Source organism: Elgaria multicarinata, chromosome 5 (genome assembly GCF_023053635.1).
Source record: "Elgaria multicarinata webbii isolate HBS135686 ecotype San Diego chromosome 5, rElgMul1.1.pri, whole genome shotgun sequence".
Taxonomy (NCBI): Eukaryota; Metazoa; Chordata; class Lepidosauria; order Squamata; family Anguidae; genus Elgaria; species Elgaria multicarinata.
The window spans coordinates 89,857,415-89,879,718 of record NC_086175.1 but is presented as its reverse complement, the minus strand read 5'-3'; the positions used below and the strand labels follow the sequence as shown (position 1 = coordinate 89,879,718).

The 22,304-nt window shown below is 42.2% G+C and overlaps 1 protein-coding gene across 1 annotated transcript in view; it reads left to right on the top strand.

Annotated features, from left to right (window-relative positions):
• Positions 1 to 982: 982 nt before the first annotated feature.
• LOC134399618 (T-lymphocyte activation antigen CD86-like) overlaps positions 983 to 22,304 on the top strand; it is a gene marked incomplete at its 5' end in the record, with an annotated part of 31,723 nt that continues 10,401 nt past the window's right edge. The window contains one exon of the mRNA XM_063127702.1: positions 983 to 1,034. Within this exon, the coding sequence (XP_062983772.1) occupies positions 983 to 1,034 (52 nt within the window). The remainder of the gene's footprint in view (positions 1,035 to 22,304) is intronic.

Genomic DNA, 22,304 nt, shown 5'->3' with positions numbered 1-22,304 from the left:
CTATAACAGCAAACTGGAAAGAAGTGCTCTGCAACCTTATGCTTCATTTTTAGGTCTTCTGTTTAAGAGGGGGAAATTTAAAAAATCCTAAAAAATCAAGGGATGAACCAATCTGATTCAAAATCGGCACACTGAAAGCCCCCCTTAAGAGCTATCACTGTGCCATTTTTGATCACTTTATCTTTAAAATTATGCAGATATAAGCATTTTTAATTTCCCTTTTAAAATTCCTTAAAATCAAGGGATGAACTGATCTGATTCAAACTTGGGGTGGCTAAAGAGGTATCACTGTGCCAATTGTGATCTCTTCATCTTTAAAAATGAGGGAGCTGCAGGCAAGGAGGGTGCATTTTCCACATTTCTTATAATGTGAAAATGCCTACACAGGAGTAAGAACATAGAGTTAAATGGGACCTCTGTCCCTTCCCCTTCATGGTTGAGTGGAGAACCACCTCACCCTCCTCTTTTGTTAGCGAGGACACCCTTAGACACACACGCCCCCAACAAAGAATGGGATGGTCAGATAGAATGCAACAACAGCAATACACAGAAAGGAGGAATGCATTTATTTCTCAGGAGGGAAAATAAACCAGGCTTTCCTTGCTCCAAAAAGAAATGAAACATAGAGGAAAAGAGGTGAAATGAGTGCAGGACATGGACAACATCATGTGAGTATTGGGCTGAAAAATTGCATACCAGGCATGGGGACTGTGCAATCAATCGCTGGTGTGATGGAGTTCTGATGTTCATGGGCAAACTGAATCCATGTACTCATGCCCTGAAATTCATATCAATAAATAAATATGGGTAGCGAGGGAGTTGGGAAACAAGATTGCTAATATTGTCTATACATTCAGCTAAATCTTCACAGAAATCCTACTTTGCTTTCTGTAATTTCTTGCTGTTTTACTACTTCCATCAAGGTAGTCCTGAAGAAATGATGCACACACAGAAGGTGGAACCGATGTTCTCTAAACCTAGTCTCAAGGGGTTTCTCTGGCTTGGCCTCTTTGTGCTTCAGTCTGGTAGTTCAGGTAAGCCCAATAATTCAGTGTTCATTTGTCATTATAGAAAAACATTTATTGACCTCCCTGAAGAAGAGCTGATGTAAAACAGTGGCCAATGTTGCAATTTTCTGCAGTGCACTCAGTGGATGTACTTCCAAATAAACACACTGTGGGCCTTTTCAAAAACACACTAAGCCATGGTTAGGCCACTAACCCTTTTGCAGCAAATGGTTAGTAAGTGTGTGGTTAAACTGTGGTTATGTAGCCACCATGGTTAGGAATGGTTCACATGACACACTAAGTCATGGCTTACATGACATGCTAAGCCATAATGTTTAGCACAAATGTTAACCAACATGACTTAGTGTGTCATCTGAACAAGGTCAATAGGACCTGTTGACAGTCGGGGAGCTCCTGATTGCATCTCAACTTTTCCTTTTTTCTCCTTTTTTTAATTATTTTTTAATTATTTTTTATAGTTCTGGTTACATAAGTCAAATAACACAGCAGCACCTCAACTTTTCCATGAACTGCCTAGTTAACATGACTTATTATTATTATTATTATTATTATTATTATTATTTATTTATTTATTTATATAGCACCATCAATGTACATGGTGCTGTACAGAGTAAAACAGTAAATAGCAAGGCCCTGCCGCATAGGCTTACAATCTAATAAAATCATAGTAAAGCAATAAGGAGGGGAAGAGAATGCCAACAGGCACAGGGTAGGGTAAGCAGGCACAGGGTATGGTAAAACTAATAGTATAAAGTCCGCACAACATCAAGTTTTAAAAGCTTTAGGAAAAAGAAAAGTTTTTAGTTGAGCTTTAAAAGCTGCGATTGAACTTGTAGTTCTCAAATGTTCTGGAAGAGCGTTCCAGGCATAAGGGGCAGCAGAAGAAAATGGACGAAGCTGAGCAAGGGAAGTAGAGGCCCTTGGGCAGGCGAGAAACATGGCATCAGAGGAGCGAAGAGCACGAGCGGGGCAATAGTGTGAGATGAGAGAGGAGAGATAGGAAGGAGCTAGACCGTGAAAAGCTTTGAAGGTTAACAGGAGAAGTTTATATTGGATTCTGAAGTGAATTGGAAGCCAATGAAGAGATTTCAGAAGCGGAGTAACATGGTCAGAGCGGTGAGCCAAGAAGATGATCTTTGCGGCAGAGTGGTGAACAGAAACCAACGGACTGATGTGAGAAGAAGGAAGGCCAGAGAGAAGGTTGCAGTAGTCCAACCGTGAAATAACCAGCGCATGAACAAGCAGTGACTAGGGCCATAAATCAATCATTCTTCCTCAGCCTTCTATTTGCAATATGGATATGGAATGGTCAGAGATCATCTGTCCAAGGCCTTAGCTAGACCTAAGGTTTATCCCGAGATCATCCCTGCCTGCTCCAGGATATCCTGTGTGTCATTTACATGAACAGGGATGACCCCGGGATGATCCCGGGATAAAGCTAAGGTCCAAGAGTTCTTGAAGAACTCAGATGTGAAATGGCTGATCTTCTAACCAAAATATGCAGCTTGTTACCCTCAGTACCAGAGGATTGGGAAAATTGCCAATGTAATGCTGATTTATTGTTGTTTTTCAAAAGGAGATCCAGGAAATTACAGAGCAGTTAGCTTAACATTTTTTTTCTCAGAAAAATTGGTGGAAGCATGATAACCCAAAACATTATCAAGTATACAGAAGATGTAGTCTTGGTGAGGAAGACTCAAAGAGAAGTCCCACCTCACCAACATCTTGGAGGAGTTTTTTTTAAAGCCAACAAACATAAGGATTAAGTAATCTGGTAGGCAGTATATATTTGGACTCCTGTTCACTTCTGACAAAGTCCTTCAGCAAAGGCTCCTGCCTCTGAGTAGACTTAGCAGCCGCAGGATAAGATGGCAGGTCTTCTTGTATATTAGTAGCTGATTAAACAAGAAAACAGCAGGAATGAATGGCCAGTTCTCATAATGGAGGGAAGTAAGAAATTTCTGTATCGAGACCATGCTTTTTAGCATGCTCATAAAAGTTCTGGAGCCAACATTGATCAGTGAAATAGCCACATTTGTAGATGACACCAAGCAGACTGCAAAGAGCTAAAAAACAAAACAAAAAAACCCCACATTATCTCCAAATTTGGTGAATGGACAGCAAAATGGCTGGATGTATAAAGTAATACACATGGGGACAAAAAAGAAAAAGAAAGAAAGCTCTTAGCTAGGCGTGAGGAGGAAAGAAACTTAAAATAAGATTGCAAGTATGATAATGCTCTTATACAAATGGATGGCGCAGCTGCATTTGGAATATTGTGTACAGTTCTCGCTGCCCAATCTCAAAAAGGATATCACAGAACTAGAAAAGGGTCAGAAGAGGATAACCAAAATGATCAAGAAATTGGAGCATTTCTGTACAAGGAAATGCTTAAAACTTTGGGAATTTTTTGTTTAGAAAAATGGTGAGTAAGAGGGGACATAATACAGGTGTACACAATTGTGCAGGGTGTGGAGGAAGTGGAGAGAGGGAGTTTTTCTCCCTCCCTTGTATCACTAGAAGCTAGGTTGAGTCATTAATAGACCATAGGTTCAAGAGAGACAAAGAATGTGCTTCTTCACACAACAAATATAACTTTTTATTACTGAAGTAGTAATATGAACACATTTCTATATCATGAATAAACTTACAATGCCTAATTTGTAGCCACAGGATGTTGTGATGGATGCTATTTTAGGTGGCTTTAAAAGGGCATTAGATCAATCCATGAAGCCTATTGGTCATGATGGCTCTGTGGAACATCCATGTTTTGAGGCAGAATACCATTCAGTTCCAGTTTCTTGGGAGCAACCACAGATGGGTACTATCCTGTCCGAGCACTGCTTGTGGGCTTCCTAGAAATATCTGGTTGGATGATTGTAGGAAACAGGAGGTTGGATTAGGGGTGGGCAACTTGTGTCCCTCCAGCTGTTTTGACCTACAACTCCCATCATGCCTCACCATTATTATGCTGGCTAGGGCAAATGGGCATTGTAATCTAAAACATCTGGAGGGAAACAAGTTGCCCATTCCTGGATTAGATAGATGTTTCTCCTGACTCAGGAGGGCTCTTCTACGGTCCTTATGGTTAATATAGCTAACTAACCTTGTAGAGTTGTAGGGATTACATGACAATGTATGCAAAGCACTTTCAAGTGTTCAAAGTGCTATATAATTGCTAAGTTATAAATGTTATTTTATTTATTTATTACATTTCTATACCGCCCAATAGCGGGACCTCTCTGGGAGGTTCACAAAAATTAAAACCATTCAAAGTATAAAACAACAGTATAAAACCATAATATAAAATACAATATAAAAGCTCAACCAGATAAAAACAGCAGCAATGCAAAATTACAAATTTAATTCATTCAACAAAAGAAGGTAGTAGTGTAAATGATCCAATTTATATAGAGTGCCCAAGGCACACAACTACATAGCACACCTACAGTGATGGACAGTAACAATTAACCATCAACCCCATTTATTTACAAATATATATAAAATATAAAATAAAATAAACTATTTTATATTTTATAAAATATAAAATAAACTAACACTTGCACGGTCATCTGTGGCAAACTAGTTGCCTAATAAACTGTGTGTGAAGAGTTAATACAGCAATTCTTTTTTGTAATTTTTTTCAATGTATAATGTACATAGAACACAATCACAGTTTTTTCGCACAATTTAAACACAATTTTTTTTGACACAGTATAGTGCTGGCTATGACATCAGCATGGAACTTAGACATATATTTATAATGGGAGGTTATATTTATTATTTTCTAGTTCTTATCATGTTTATTATTTTCTAATTCTTGTCAGCATTGTGGATTTTATTTATTGACACGCCTCTGCGTTTTGTTTTCCTGTTTTCGCTAAGAGCTTCGTCGAAACAAACGCCATGATGAGTCAGCTGAAAACTGTAAATTATTGTATGGTCAACATCTTCAAAGATTATTATGGGGTAAACACCTCAGGCTACAAGCAGACCGTCTGTTTCATTTGGAGGTGTTTACCCCATAATAATCTTTGAAGATGTTGACTATACAATAATTTATAGTTTTCAGCTGACTCATCATGGCGTTTGTTCTGACGAAGCTCTTAGCGAAAACAGGAAAACAAAACGCAGAGACGTGTCAATAAATAAAATCTACAATGCTGACAAGAATTAGAAAATAATAAACATGATAAGAACTAGAAAATAATCTTCTGAAAATGCCATTGGCCTCTCAGAAGAGATGCTCCACAAGAGCTTTATCACACCAGCGCTATACTGTGCAATCACTGTGAATTGCATGCAAAGGACTCAGAAGTTTTCCACCTTATAATCTGCTTTGATTGTGAAGTACTCCCATGCATCCTGCCTTAATTGTGCTTCAAAGCAAAAAGATGTGCCCTATTTAGCCCCTACTTTCTGAGCGTATCTTCCCAGCCGCCGCTGGGGCGCAGGAGCAGGATTTTAAAGAAATGCTTACATCTGCGTAAGCTTTAAAGATAAAGACACCAAAATTGGCACTTTAATAGATATTAGGGAGAGCTTTAAGCATACCAAATTTGAATTGAATTGGGTCATCTGTTGATTTTTATGATTTTTTTACATTTCCCCCCTTAAACTCACTTCCTGGTATGCAAAGGATCACTGCCTCCTGGTAGCAAAAACAACAACAACCGCAAAAGCTTAGTGCTACGGGAATAATCCGAGGGAAGCAGGTACGTGGGATGAAGCTATAACTAGAGCAAATCTTTTTGCTTTATTGCACAATTAAGGCAGGATGCACTTCACAATCAAAGCAGATTATAAGCTGGAAAACTTCTGAGTCCTTTGCATGCAATTCACAGTGATTGCACAGTATAACGCTGGTGTGATAAAGCTCTTAGAGTCACAATAACTTTAAAAGAGGGTTTAGCTTGATTTAATTGCTATTGCCTGTTAACTTCAGCATTTCCCCCCTTTTCTTTTGTGAAAAGAAAAGGGGGGAAATTTCCCCCCTTTTCTTTTCCTTTTCTTCCCCCCATTCTTTTAGAATGGTCTTATTTCTGTTTTAAAATGGATGCTCTTATTTGCAGTTGTGAGCCATCTTGAGTGTTTTTCAAAGGAGAAGCAGGATATCTATCTATATAGATCTATATTACAAAATAAAATAAATAAAGCAGAGTATATTTCCCCAGTGCAGGAAAGCAACGAATTATTTTAAAAGGCATTTACAAATAATGTTCTAGTTGTGGGGATTCCACACTTCTCCAAAGCTATTGGATAGTAGTTATTTCCACTCCAAAGATAGATTTGTTATGGGAATGATAGGAACAGAACAAGGCCATCCCAAGACATTTTGCTGCCTCAGGCAAAGGACAAAATGGCACCTGTTCCCCATTCCACCTACCGAAGTTTAACAGGCAGGCATTTGAATCTTACTTCAACACTGCTGATGGGACAGTGTTGCTGGAAGCTCACGTGCTTCAACTGTGTCCTGTAGATAAAGGAGGGATTCAACTCATCCTCCAGCAAACCTCAGGGCAGTAAGCTAGCTTAAGGAGCACAGGCCAGGCCATGTGATACAACTGTTTTATCCTTAAAAACCTTGCCACTGCTTGCTCATTGCTTCACCTTTCACCTGCTTGTAGGCCACCAGCTCACGAGCTGTGCATCACTGAGCACACTGCTTGCATACCCACAATGCCTGCTGAAGTATACAGCCTGCCCCTTTACCCACTTGCTCAGTCAGGTGCCATTATCAGCGGTTTTGTCTGTGAATCATTAGGAGAAGGTGACTAGACAAGGCAACGAGCCAGGCCAGGCCAGTAGCAAGTTGGCATTGCCACCGCCATGGAAATGGCTGGTGTGGGGCTTCAGGAGGAAAGGCTGGGGGTGAGAGACACAGTGGCAACCACCATCTCTGCATCTACCACCTGAGGCAGTCCTATCACTCTACCTAATGACAGGGCCATTGAATCTGTCAGGGAAAGAATAAGTTTCTGTTGTTCCCCTTCCAATACAGGGATTCTCCCACACCATATTCTCTTTCCCCATGGGATTCCCCAGTTTTCTCAAGAAATTCCCCAGTCCACTCATCTTAGTCTAAAGTTACCAAGGGCTCTTAAGAAATTAACCAATATTGAAGATTTACATATCACATTTATGACAAAGTGGTTTGTACCAATTACTTCATTTGTTACTGAATTATCCTCAGATTGCAAAATTGAACCACTTAGGAAAAATTACTACATTACTACAACCACAACATCTCTGTGAGTGAGACATTGTATAGAAAGTCCAGTACGGCCACATTTTTAATTTCAAAAGAGAACATTTGAAAAATAAAAAGTGGGGAATTAATTAAAAAGAGTAATTAGAAAAGCCAATCTGTTCAGGATGGATGGAGATTATTTTATACATTCATAGACTAAGTTTTATAATTGGTGAATTCCTTTGTTATTTAGTGATTTTCATTATGTATGTTATTTTTCTCTTTTTGTTGCCTTTATTTTGTTAACTTTATTTCAAAATGAAATAAAACTTCATGACAAGAAAAGGTCAGATAGAATTTTTGCCACACATTAGGAAAAGAACACAGAAGAGGGTGACCATGTGCTTCCTATGCTAGCAGGGGTACTATTAAAAGCAAGAAAGTGCCTTATAAAAATGGAAGGCTTGCCTAAATGAAAAATCAAAAGGAACAGAAACTCTGACAAAGCAAAAGTAAGCTGACAATAAGGCAAATGCAAAAACAAATGTGAGGAGCAGATGGCTAAAAAAAATAAGATGAGCAATAGAAATTTGTTTAAATAGATCAGAAGCAGGAAACCAGCAAGGGAAGCAGTCAGACTGTTAGATGGCAATGGTGTAAAAAGATCGCTGAAGGAGGTTAGTAGAAAGATTGCAGAGAAACTGAATGGATTCTTCACATCAATCTTCACTGCTGAAGATGTTGGACAGATATTCATGCATGAACTGCTTGCATCAGGAAAAGCATCTGAAGAAATAAGAGTGCAATCCTGTTTGTTTTCAATTTGTCAGTAAGGTCTAGAATCTTATCTGTTGTCACTACTATTTGCCTGAGAGCTCCATCACACCAGTGATTTATCACACACACCCCATGCCTGGTATGCAGTTTTGCAGGCCAGTATTCATATGATGTCGTCCATGTCCTGCACTCATTTCGGCTCTTACCCTCCAGGTTTCATTTCTTTTTAGAGCGCAGAAAGTCTGGATTATTTTCCCTCCCTGGGAAATAAATGCACTCCCTCTCCCATGTGTAGTTGCATTCCATTGACCATCCCGTTCTTTGTTGGGGTGTGTGTGTCTAAGGGCGGTCTCGCTAACAAAAGAGGGCGGAGTGGTTTTCCACTCAACTGTGAAGGGGGAGGGAGAGAGGTCCCATTTAACTCTATGTTCTTACTCCTGAGTAGGCATTTTCACCTTAAAAGAAATGTGGAAAATGCACCCTCCTTGCCCACAGCATCCTCATTTTTAATGATAAAGAGATCACAATTGGCACAGTGATAGCTCTTAAGGAGGGCTTTAGCCACCTCAAGTTTGAATCAGATCTTTTCATTCCTTGATTTTAAGGATTTTTTTTTAAAAAAAAACCCTCCTTAAATCCATTTTCCTGATAGTTCACTAGTGTGAAGAATCAGTCTTCCTTTCCTCTGATCATGCAAAGCTGTGCATCTCAAAGTTCACAAACTACAGATCTGCTGGTTCCTTTACTCAAGAGAAAATCCCATTGATTTCAACTGCATTTACATTCCAGTCATACTAAAATCAGATGCAGGTTTACCTTTGAGTAAACCCCATTGAACAGAGAGAGACTTACTTCTGAGTAAACACATATAGAACTAACTTTTAATAGTGTGGTCACTCAGAAGCTTTTTTTTTAAAATTATAAAACAGCAAACTGGAAAGAAGTGCTCTGCAAGCCCAAGCTTACTTCTGAGGTTTTACTTCTGCAAAGAATTCATTCAGCTGAAGCTTTAGTATCTCTTTAATTCTGGCCATCCAACAGCCCAACCATCTCCCTAGACAGCTTCCTGTTTCTAATATACTTAAAGATTTGTTTTATTGTTGGACTAAGGGCGCAGGGTATGTGGATAGTTGGCAGCCTCTGAACTCGAAGGTTGCCAAGTGATCAGTGCAGGGCGGGAGGAGCGGAGTGGCTCAGTGCCCCATTCCTCCTCCTGCAGTGCCTCAGAGGGGGAGGGAAGGAGGCTGGGGCAGCCTTAGGAAACAAGCTAAAGCAGCCACACATGTCTTTTCCCCATCTCTGCGCTCAGGGCCGGTGCCAGACTATTTTGCGCCCTAGGCAGGCAAGCCTTACTAAAGCCGCCCCTCGCCCCCCAACCCCAGCGCCCGCTCCTGGCTTCGAAGCCAGGATACTGGGGTTAGGGGGAGGGGGGGCGGCTTCAGAATGGTGTGCCCAGCCGCACCGTGCTGAAGCCGCCCCTCGCCCCCCCAACCCCAGCGCCCGCTCCTGGCTTCGAAGCCAGGTTGGGGGGCGGCTTCGGAACAGCACACCTGGAAGTGGCTTCTGGGTGCACCGTTCTGCACCCTCCTTTGCTTAGCACTCTAGGCCGCTGCCTGAGCTGCCCCTATGGCAGTGCCGGCCCTGTCTGCGCTCCATTTCCCCTGTGGGGAAAGGTAGCCACCATGATTCCCTCCTCACCAGCTATGAGGGGGGTGGGGAGTGAGTGGGCAGAACGGCTTCCTGGCTCGAAGCTTGGAGCCCTGGCTCAGAGGGGCCTAGGATTGCTCTCTTAATGTTGTTAGAAGTATGCTCCTCAAATCCTTTCCTTTCTTTCTTTCTTTTTTGCATCCCTTATTGGCTTCTTGCATTTCCTTTTTGCAAGTTTGTGTTCCTTTTCATCCAGATCATTTGGACAAGAATTTCATTCTCTGAAGGAAGGCTTCTTAAACATAATACAAATAATAAGGTGGGGAGCCATTCTGAGACATCTGAACATGTTCACAAAGCTGGGGGTAAACTCTGCCTCTAGACAGGAACTATAGAATGCTCAAGCCTCCTGTAGTCACCTGTTGTTAAGCGACCAGCTCTTTATGCTCCGGCAGCTGGTATGCTCCAGCCAGACTGGAAGAATTTTGGCTAGCTGCCAGTGTGTAGTGTCTACTGATAGAGGAGTAGCTTTCAACTCTCATGATTTTCCTGAAGGGTCCCTGGATGAAATGGCAGCTGGGCCATGTCTTGACAGCATCGCATCTGTGCCCCAAGGCCTTGAACTCCCACATTGGTGCTCCTTCCTGTTATCTGCACGTGTGGGTGTTGTGTGAAGGAGCTGCCGCTGCCCTCCTGTGCCTGAGCACCCAAGCCCATGCGTGCCATGGGACATTGCACAGGCACTCGGGGGGGGGGGAGCCTTTTTTACATCTTTCTTAAAAAAATCTGTAAATGCGAAGCTTCACATTTACAGATAAACAGAAAGAAAAAACAATACGGGGAGGAACAGGGCACATTGGCTCTGCACATCCACCCCCCTCATTTATTTATTTATTATTTTTAAACAATGGTCCACAGAGGTGCGGAGGTATCCCAGAGGCCATTCGGCACACCCCTTCCCCAGTTCCCTTCTCCCCAGTTATTTAATTTTTTACATCATCATTATTATTATTATTATTATTATTATTATTATTATTATTAAAAGCAATGGTCCATGGAGGTGGCCCAGTGGCCATTTAGCTCACCGGCATGCCCCTCCCCTTGTCACAGCTGGACAACCAATTAGGGTAAGACATTGGCCGGGACACGCCTCCGGCACAATGCCAGGGAATGGCGACAGGCGGCAAATGCACCTTGCTGACAGGAAAAAGTGGCGGTAAGTAGCCAACTTTTTAAAAGTAGAGCTTTGGGGCCTTTTGCCTCTGGATGACTTGGTGATGGCAGCTGCATCATACAAATGACCTGCTGCCACTGTGGATCCACCCCGGGGCAAACCCTTTCCCCAAGATGTACCCCTGGAAGTGCTGGCAGAATTCTATATCTGAGCACTCTCCCAAAACTCCAGCCTCAGGGTAGTGTTTGCTAATCCAGTTCAAAACTGTTCTATCTTGGAATTCAATTGTGAACATAGCTCTTTAAAAAAAAATCTCCTTAATGCCTGTCCCCAAATGTGTGTTGTTTTTGCCTAAAAGAAGGTTGTTGCAAATTTCTTTTCAAGTGATATGATATCTGTCGGCTTTTTAATGTTCTTAATATGTTTATTTATTTAAAATATTTGTATACTACCCTTCATTAAAAAGTCCCAGGCCACTGTACAAAACTCATTAAAACCACAAGTAAAATTGAAATTAAAATCCCAATTAAACAAAGGGATCCCACTAAGCTAGACATTAAAATCAGCAAATGCTTGGCTAGGCAAGTAAGTTTTTAACAGTGCTGAAACACCATCAAGGTTGGTTCTAGTGCCGTGGAAGTGGAGAAATCCAAAAGCCAGCTGCCACAACTGAAAAGGCTCTTTCTGTAGTTGCCACCATGTCAGACAGGTAACAGAACAACCAGGAGGCCAAGGTCTGTAGATTTCAGTGATTGGGCAGGTTGCTGTAGGAGAAGGCTACACTCTTGCGTAAACATGGCCAAGGTTGTTTATGGCCTGTTGGGCTCCATCGCATGTAATTTCCCCCCCTGCTTTGTCTTTGCCTTTTTTTTTTTTACCTCTGATGATCTTTAGCTTGTTTGCCCTTCCACTCCACCCTGCCCCTTCTCTTTCTCCCTCCAGTTCATTGGTTGCTCCTCCCCCTCCCTTTAACAAGACAAGTCCTGTCAGATGAGTACTTCAACCAGACCATCTTTCTGCCAGGCAAAAATGGAATAAGCCTTTAATCTGGCTCTTTGGTGGCATCGAGGGAGTACATTGTACAATTTTAAAAAAATGCTTTCAAGCCTAGGATGCAAGATTTGGGTTTTATATTGAGGCTTGGAGCCGGCTGCTGGGAGAGATTGCTTTTCCCTGCCAGAACCTGAAGCAGTTCATTCAAGCCAACAGCAAGGCTCCCGTCACAGCACACACGCCCAACAAAGGAATACACGCTTCGGGAAAATAATCCAGACTTTAGGCTTTCTAGGGAAAGACAGAAAATGCTGGGGAAGAGGCAGGGTGTCAGCAGGTCAGGCACGGCGTCATGTGAGTACTGTGGTGGAAATTCACACACCAGGCATGGCGAGAGTGCACTAAATCCCTGGTGTGATGGAGCTCGTTACGTCAATAACATCACCTTGAACTTGACCTGGTAACATATTGACAGCTAGTGTAGTTTTTTGAGCAAATATGTAAGATGCTTGTGGTATGCTGTGCACTTCTGAGACATATGTTTACTTTAATCCAGGGACAGGCAACATGGTGCTCATGAGCATCAGTGGACCCCTGGATACCTTTCTCAGCACCCACCAAGGTGTTGTAACTTTTCCACTTTATAAAGAAAATCAACACATTTTCTTACCAGGATTGCTGTGAAACTGGTGCTGATGGTGCTGAAAACTATGGGTTCAAAGGGGTTGCTTAGTATGTTGGAGCTCAGACCCCCACCCCCTCTGCCTCAAACTCAGTCTTTTGGGCAGGGCAATTGTCCTTTACCACACCTCCCATGGTAACATTTTTGTGGTGGTGCCCAGAACAGTTTTTCAAATGGCCAAATCTGCCTCTGTCCCCCAAAAGTTGCCTGCCCCTGTCCTAATCATCTTTTAAAAATGGCACCCATGAAGAAGCTTGCAAGCCAAAGTTTTAGAAGGAGATTAAATGCATTCAAAGGAAGCCAGCAATTTTGTTAAACAGGACCTTAAGAGCTTTATCACACCAGCGTTATACTCTGCAATCACTGTGAATTGCGTGCAAAGGACTCCAAACTTTCCCAGTTTATAATCTGCTTTATTGTGAAATACTCCCACGCATCCTGCTTTAATTGCGCTTCTTAACCAAAAGAAGTGCAATATTTTAGTGTGGGGAAAGTCTGGTTCTTCTGGGCATGTGAAAGCACATCGCTCAAACTGCAGCATGTACTTTCATCCCTCATTTTGAATCCAGTGTTCTGTGGGTGTGTTTTCAAGGGGCAGAATTGCTGATGAAAGAAAGGGGTGTGTCTTGTCTCCAGCAGGTGTTTTTAATTGCCAATTCAAATCCTTCCTCCATCTTAACTTGTCCATTTTCACTTTAAAAGAAATGTGGGAAATGCACCCTCCTTGCCAGCAGCACCCTCATTTTTAAAGATGAAGAGATCCAAATTGGCGCAGTAGTAGGTATTAAGAAGAGCTTTCAGCATGCCGAATTTGAACCAGATTGGGTCATCCATTGATTTTTTAATGATGTTTTACATTTCCTCCCTCAAAACCGTTGGAGCTTATAGTCTGTTAGTGCAGAGTAACTTAGATCACATTTCCATGCCTTTGAACATCCAAAGCTGTGCATCTTCAATGGGATTTACTTTACTCAAAAGCAAATACCATTGATTTCAACTGCTAACGTGACCTGCTGCCCCTTGGTCTGTGCTTGGAGGGGAGAAAAGCGGGGCTGGAAAGATTTCCCCTCTTTCTGTGCCCTTTTCCTAAACACAGACCAAAGGGCAGCATGTCATGTTAGCAGTTGAAATCAATGGGATTTGCAACAGCAACCCTCACCCACATATATACAAATCAAGTAGACTGGACAGCGAGGGAGGAAAGGAAGATGGGGGGTGGGAGAGACTCTTTAGATCTGTGTGTGTGTTTTTAACCATTTTCCACTGCAAAGGAACAGGTTTTGTACCATAGGTCTGTCAGAGCAAGTGCTTCAAAGTCTGGTCAGTTTCATCCAAATATCTTGTCAGTTTCAAGTGAAGTCCTTTGGCTGCTTCTGAATGAATCAGTGTGTGTGTGTTTTCCTTTGAGCATGTGAAGCTGAGTGGGGGATGGCAGGAGACACAAACAGGGGGAAGCAGAGATGGAAACTTCTCCATGGGGGAGGGGATCCTGCATCTCCCCACCTTTTTCTTTTCTTTTTTTTTTTAACAATGGGGGTCCAGTTTTTTATTGGGAGCCCCCACATGAGAAAGGATGGCTTAATCCTCTCACTAACTGTGATTTCCCTCTCTATTTCTCTGTCATTGGAGGTCCTGGTGCTGCATTTGAAGTCTCCTCCTCCGTACACTGGGAGTTGAGATGGCCACTTCCTACCTCGCTTCGCTCCCCCACCCCAGCCCCCCAGCCCATTTCCCCCACTTTTTAAAGTTGCAAAAATTAAGACAGCAATCCAAGGGGCTCTAATTTGGAAATGCATTCCATTGAACTCAATAGGATTTATTTACTGAGTAAGCATGCAGAAGAGTTGACTGCAGTCTTATGTAACATTTATGTATTTATTACATTTTTATACCGCCCAATAGCAGAAGCTCTCTGGGTGGTTCACAAAAATTAAAACCATAATAAAACAACCAACAGTAATAAAACAACCAACAGTTCTACTTTGGTGTTCAGTAACAAGAGAAGCAAATCCCAATCCTGTTGTCAGAGGATGAGTTGTCCCCACACTTCAAACAACCAATAAATGGTAGGAGGAGGGGGGTGGGGATAAGAACATGTGTGAGTGAACCTCAATGGATCTCCCTAATGTGCTATAGCAGAGGTGTAAGTTTACAAGTTTTAATATGCTATATAAGCACCATATAAGCGAAATGAGATAATTTGAGGGTACAAAATTGTACGTGGGATGAGGCTTTCAATCTCTGAATTCACTAGAAATGTCAAATCTGGAACAGAATGTTCATTCAAAAACCAACCTTTCGGCTGCAGGCAGGGCTTCCGCTTTCTTCTCTTATGCTTTTAAATATCACCAGTTCACTGCTCTCTCAGGGGATTCCCTGAATGAAAATTAAACATCAACCATGATGAGTAATGACATAATATGGCCTCCCCTGAGAGTACTGCAAGACATGGAGTTTAACAGCCACACACTTTCATTTCCTTTTGTTTGGTAGCAGTATAACATGCTAGGAAGCAAGGAAACATTTTACCCTTCCAGTGGCTCTGTTTTCTGCAATGCAGAAATAAATGAGTCGGCATGTTGAGAACAGTGTGGTCTAGTGGCAAGAGCTGGGGTCTCCAGAATGGTGTCCATAGGTGCCAATGTGCCCACAGACCAGGAAACTGGCTTGCTCTGCCGTCCAGAGACATCTTTATTTGGGCTCAAAAAAAGTGGCTTCATGATTTGGAGCTCAGGCCCCACCCCTGCCTTGTATTCGAGAAAGTTCCTGGGCAAGTCAGAAAGACCAATCAGACCCCGCCTTGTGAGGTGAGGGAATGCAGCCAATGAGGGCCCAGGAATGGAAAAAGGGCAATCTTTTCACCACTCCTGTGCCATCATTGGCCATCCTCTCCAAAGGCAGTGTCTGATTGATTCATATTAGTGCTATTCAAAGAAGAAGTTTTTTTTAAAAAAAGTTTTGTTGTTTTGTTCTTTAATGGAATGGCACAGGCCCTGCAAACTTGCCTGGCCGGCTTTTGTGGCACTTTTTTGCCAGCAGGGCTGTCCAGGGTAGGAGGATGGGGACTGCAATAGGAGGAAGAAGAGGAGATGCCACTGTTGCAATCACGAAAGAAAGGAAGGAAGGAAGGAAGGAAGAAGGGAAGGAAGAAAGGAAAGGAAAGGAAGGGTTGTTGGCTGGCTGGCTGGCAGCGGTGTGTGGGGAGGAGGGTTGGTTCGGATGGTGTGTACATGAGGAGCCATCGGCAGCACTGTGGGAATTCCCACAGTTGCTTGGATGATCCCCACCCAGTTGTGCAGCTTCAAAGCTGGAAGCAAGGCTTGTCACTCTCGCTAGAGGTTTCAGTGAGCAAAATTGTTGAAGTCTGATATGCATGGAGTAGTAGAGAATGTAGACAGAAATGTGCTACTTTTCTCATACTACTAGACATTGGGAGAGTCACCCCTTGAAATTAATTGGCAGCAGACTCAGGCTAGACAAAAGGGAAGTTCTTCTTGATACAGAACGTAATGATTCTGCCCGTCCATTTAAATCTTTGGGGAAGGCTCTGGTCCACTCCTGCACCGTCCGGTGAGTACGTGGGATGAGGTCTTCTTCGTTCTGATGCCAAGACTCTGGAACTCCTTCCCTCAGGAGGCCCATTTAGCTCCTTCCTTCTTAACCTTCAGGAAAAGGGTGAAAAACATCTAATTTCAGTGTAGGGTGGTAATTCCCCTGAGTAGCTAGTATGTCCCATTCTGGGCCTTTGTGCTGCTGATTTGTTTATTGTGATGTTGTTGCTTTAAATTGCTATTCTTTTAAATTTACTGCTTGACTATGAGGATTTCTGGGCCCAAATGCAACATATACATTTTAAAATTAAATGAAAATCAATTGTCAACCAATGAGGGGAAAGTGTTTGCTTTCATGTCCAATTTGTCACTTCCCCCAACCATCTGACATGCCACTTAGAGCTGTGCACAAATGGTCTCTTAAAATTCTTCACCTTATTTGTGGGCAGAGAAATTGGGGGCACAATTTCAATGAATTTCTCCAAGAGGAGGAAAAATTCTTAGCAGTTTCTCATAAGTAGAGCTCACCATTATCAGGAGAGCTAGTGCTGTGCCAAAATCTGTCCTCCAATTTCCTGAAAGTTTTCTTATTTTATTTACTTATTTGACTTTCACCTCGCCTTTCTATGAAAAATTGGCATTCAAGGCGGCTTACAGGCATAGTTTAAAATTGATTAAAAATACAATTTACAAAGTATAAACTAAGGCCCTTTCTACACCTAAGGGTTATCCCAGGAAAATGGAGGGATCGTCCCTGCCTGCTCCCGGGATGCCCTGTATGTCATTTGCATACACAGGGATGATCCCGGGATGATCCAGGGGCAGGGGAGGCAGGTGTAGAAACAGCCTTAGAGCTCTTCATTGGATCTCGAATAGGTTCACATATTCTATGTTTACTATATGGGTTAGGAGGTCTGCCCCAGGGGTCTCACCTTTGTTGTCAATTCAGTTCCACCCAGTTTTCTGAAAGATGCAGACATATGCAGTCTCAAAGGATGGAGGGATAGAGTGCTGAATAAATTGAAATATTTTTATTGAAATAAGATCTCTCTTTCATCAGAAAATAAGCAACAAGTAGCTAACCCTGATATTACATGGTTCCTGGAATATCAACTGCATTCTTTCCTTTCCAACAAGGGTGTAAGGGACCAGGCTGTTTGGTGCCTAATAAGTTTTGAGAAACGAATAGATAACAATACAGGCTGGTGTCCACCACATATAAGATACTTTTGTTGTCTAACAAAAGCAAGAGGAATGGTCTTAAGTGTTGGTGGAAGGTGAATTTAGCTACCTCTATAAATGACGTAGTTTGACTAACATGTGGTTTTATCCTGGTTGTGCTTTTTATACTGTATTTTGTATTTGTGCTTTTAACCTCTTGGTTGTTTTATTATGGTTTTAATTTTTGTGAACCGCCCAGAGAGCTTTGGCTATTGGGCGGTATAAAAATGTAATAAATAAATAAATAAATAAATAAATGTGGATGAAACCACCATCTAACTCTATATCTGTTAATACTAGAGAAACATCTTTGAAGTTATTTCATGGTTGGTATCTGACCCCTAGAAAAATGGCATACATTAAGTCTGGTTCCTCCCCCATGTGTTGGAGGGGATGCCAAGTGGTTGGCAAATACTAGCATATGTGGTAGGAATGTGCTGAGACCCAAAAATTCTGGACTGCAGCATTTTCTAAGATTACCCAGGTTGTAAAAGTTGAAGTACATGTGGTATTGAAATTGCTTCTACTGAATTTAGTTGTTGAAGTGAATATGAATTTGAAGCATAAGGAGCATCTTTTATTTGTTGCTAGAAAAATAATAGTGTTACATTGGAAAGACCTTAAATTTACAGACTTGAATGAATGGTATAAATTGGTGTGGAAGACTGCAATAATGGGGAAATTGTCATATAAATTACAGATCATGAGAGGTCAACGAAAGTGGCTGTTTGGTTACCGTTTATTGAATATACTAATGTATTGGAACAAGGCCTGACTGTTCCTGCAAGTTATAAATCATTATGGTTGTTGTAAAAGATTTCATATTGTTTTATTTTCAAAAGTTAAATATGTTTCCTGAGGAATTCTGTATTTTTGTACTTTGTAACTCAATCTAGGGGTGGGAGAGGAGGGAGGAATTGTACGATTTTATATTTTGCAGAACAAAATAAAATTTAGATTTATCTTTACACACACACACATACACACCTCAATAACATACACTACAATACAACAAAAACAAAACAATTACAGAACAAAAAATAAAAATGGCACCCAACCCAAAAGAGACACTTAGAGCGTCTTTAGACTAGTGTTTTATCCCATGCCCATGACTGGCCACTCACAGATCTTGGCAGGTCATTTTGACAATGCAGAGATCCTCCTGTGTGCCTCCCACTTCTTCTGTTGTTTTTTCTGCTACAAAATACGACCTGGAAAATCCATTTTTCTTGGCTCTGACAATAATTCGTGCCATTTCCTGCTGTGTGTCGGAGAAGAAGCTGTGCTACAAAAACGCCCACTGAATGGGCCACATGGTTGCTACTTGCTTCCTCTTTCTTCCCCGTGTGAAGAAAGAAGCTGCTTGTCCTATTGTGGGACAGAAGCGGGAGGCAAAGTGACGGTAGAGAAACATGATACCCCCCGCTCCAGTCTGAAACGCCTTTACAGGCCAAGGGCCATCTAATAAAGTGGTCCTTGCCAGCCCCATGAAAGAGGCTTCTGTTATGCCTCATATTCAAGGTGTTCTATAACTTATTTTTGTGGTGTTTTTGAGCTTACTTAATTGCTGCAAGGCGGCTGAATGTGTTGCGTGTTTTCTATCACACACCTCTCCATTGCTCTGCAGCCTCCCAGGCTGCCTTTGCTTCCTGATCTGAAAAAGCCACACAGGAGCAATTAGCTCATGATGTTTTTCCCTGGGCCTTAACTGAAGTGCAGGAAGCTACAGGCTGCCAGAGTGGTGATTGTACAATGAAAGACAGGACAAGCACACACTATCAGCCCTTGACCACCTCATAAGGTAAGCACAAGAACCCTGAACCCAACCCATGAGAATTTCTCTGGAGTTTTCTTCTCCATTGAATTTCTTTTTGAAAACAATTTGTTTTCTATCAAATTGAATGAGAACGGTCAGGAAAAAAGTAGGGGAATTTTTCAGCACAGCACTAATGCCATTATTGGAAACAGCATGTGGGACCAACTAGATCAGGGGGTGGAAACCTCTTTCAATTCAAGAGTTGAATTCAGATTTGAAGAAGCTCTCAGGGGCCAATTCCAAGGATGGGCAGCACAAAAGGCAAAAAAGGGTGGGGCCTAAATACAGGAAGTACAAAAACTACCTGCAGATTGTAGCTTAAAGTACTTCCTGACAGTAGCTAGGCCATTTTGGGAGCCTTGGAAGGCTGCCTTAGTAGGGTGACCATATGACAGGAAAACCTGGATTTGTTAGGATTTTTGGTAAAAAAAATAAATAAATAAATCCAGGAAAGGGAGCAGAAAATCCAGATTTTTCCCATCCTTCCTACCCAAAGGGCATCTCTACTTTAACTGGAATTACAGCTCTGCCATTTTTAAAGATAAAGAGATGAAATGTGGCACCATGATAACCTTTAGGTAGAACTTTAGCCAAGCCAGATTTGAAACAGATCTGTTTGTCCTTTGATTTTTAGGAATTTTTTAAAGTTTGAGGTTTAATTTTTGTATAAAAAACACAACTCCATCATTTTTAAAGATAAAGAGATGAAATTTGGCATTATGATAGCGCTTAGGTAGGACTTTAGCCATGACAAATTTGAAACAGATCCATTCATCCTTTGATTTTTAGGAATTGTTTAAAGTTCAAGGTTTTAAAATTATTATTTTTAAAAAATGCTGGAGCCATATCCTTCAAACTCAGGTTGTCAAACCTCCTCTTTGGGGTCTTGCACCTTGAGAAGTTTCAGCCCTTGGCATCAAGGGGATCTCCAGTTTTTAGCTAAGAAGTGCTGGGCAAGCAGGACACCTTTCCTATTGCAAATTTTGTGGGCAGTCGAGCTCCTGGAGCTCAGCAGAGGTGAGGCATCCACAGATCAAAATGTGGGAAGCCCCATTAACAGCAGCAGCAGCAGCTTGCAGCAGAGTGATGATACAGTCAGAAAATAGATTTGAGGGAAGGGGAGAATGTATTACACAGAGTATAACAAAAGCTTCAAAGTACAGCAAAACCTACAAAAGTAGGAGTAAGTGAAGTTAATTTCAGATATGTTGAATGTCTCACTTGTTCTTTATTTCTGTGATTTTAACATGAAGATGTTACGTAGAACAGATTTGTCTTAATTGTGTGCTGTGAAATCAGATATGTGACCAAGGCTATGTTCAGGTGGGCACGCCCCCTTGGTGCTGGACACTCCCCCTGTTGCTGGACATGTTGGTGGGCATGCCCCCCCCCCTTGGGGGACAACCATGTTGTCCTCCTTTTTGGTTTCCAATTGCTTGGGACATCAGAAGTGCTGGATTTGGGCCCCAGATCTGACGGAGCCTTGGTTGGTCTGATTCAGCAGGGCTTATTATGAGAATCAATACAATCTACATCAAAGCTAGCTTGGATTGGGAACGCTAGCTTTTTTCTTTTTCCATTACGAATGGCAGAGTCCAGATTTTTCTACTGTTTTGCTTGTTTTATGCTCTTAATCGTAGAATTCTTTTACAGTAATTAATTTTTTGTGAACCACCCAGAGAGCTTCGGCTCTTGGCTGGTATAGAAATGTAGTAAATAAATAAATAAATAAATACTAATACCCAGAAAAATAGGAAGAATAATGCCCAAGTATTTGTTATCTTATTCTTCTTGAGGTGTCACTTATTAAAATATATTGGGTTGGATTCAGACTAAGGTTTTGGTCCTATACACTCTTGAGTGGGCATACTTAAGAACAAATAAGAAAAACTATCCTGGATCAGACCAAAGGCCTATCTCGTCGAGCATTCTGTTCACACAGTGGCAGCCAGCTGCCTGGGCTCATCCTATACCCAACAGACTGGAGTGAGACTAAGTTTGTTTTACTTAGGTCACATTGAAATCAATGTCCTGCAACAGCACCCTCCCACTCCTCTTCCCCAGCAACTGAGACCTCTGGTTTACAGAGCATAGAGACCTCTGTAAACCAGTTGCTGGGAAAGATGCGCCCACCACTTAGTGGGACTTTTCTGAGCAGACATGCATAGGATTACTTGCAAGTTAGGTGCAGTTAGTTCCCATTTAAATCAATGGGACTTAAGTTAGTTACAACTAGGGGTGTGCACAGACCCCCCGCTCCGCTTCACTTGCAGATCCGCCATTTTCCGGATCGGGCCGCTCCGCCCCGCCCCCGCTCCGCCCACTTCCGCTCCGCTCCGCCCGGAGCTCCGGATCCGGATCCGGAGCTCCATTTCCCCCCCCCATAGGCTTGCATTGAAAGCTAAAAAATTATACAACTTTTTTTCTGTTCAAGTTAGAAACCTCATGTTTGGCACCATGACACCTCATGGGGATATACACACGCACGCCAAGTTTCAAAGCAATCCCATCATCCCCTGATTTTTGGCGAATTTTTGAAAATCGGGCACCCCACACACAACATCCCTGCGAGGTGGGCAGGGGAGGAGGGAGGGAAGGCAGGCAGGCATGCAGCTGGCATTTCTGGGGGCATAAGGAAGTGAGCCAAGGATAAGCCAGTAATGCATATAAAATGGAATAAATCAATCAATAAACAAAGGAGGGGTGGAATTAAAAGCAGCAGTGTTGCTCAATAAACAGCAAGAATAATTTTTTTAAAAAGGCTATATCTGTCTTTTACCAGCAATAGGGGGACGTGCCCGGGGGAGGGGGAAGTAGCTGCCAGTTCAAGACACTGACAGCCACCAACAGCTCTGAGAAGAAGTAAAACGCTCACTTCGACTCATAACAGGCATTGCTCCACCACTGAAAAGTGACCATTCACTTCAACTCATGATAGGCATTGCTCCACCGTTTTACTCTCTTTGGAAGGCTCTAATGGCCTTCCAGTGCAGGAGAGAGTGGGGGCACGTCCACGATGAGATGCCCTAGGGGAGCTCATCCCCTTGCACCACATCGATTCAGTTGTTCCCCAAGGTTAGGGTGGGGAGCAGTGCTGTGTTTCTATCTCTTATTCTTGGCTTAGTATATGATTTCAGGTTGTGTTTGTGCATTTGGTGGGGCTACTGTGTTAAAAAACACGGGGAAAAGCCCGTTCAGATGAAGAAAGAGAAGTTTCCCAGAATC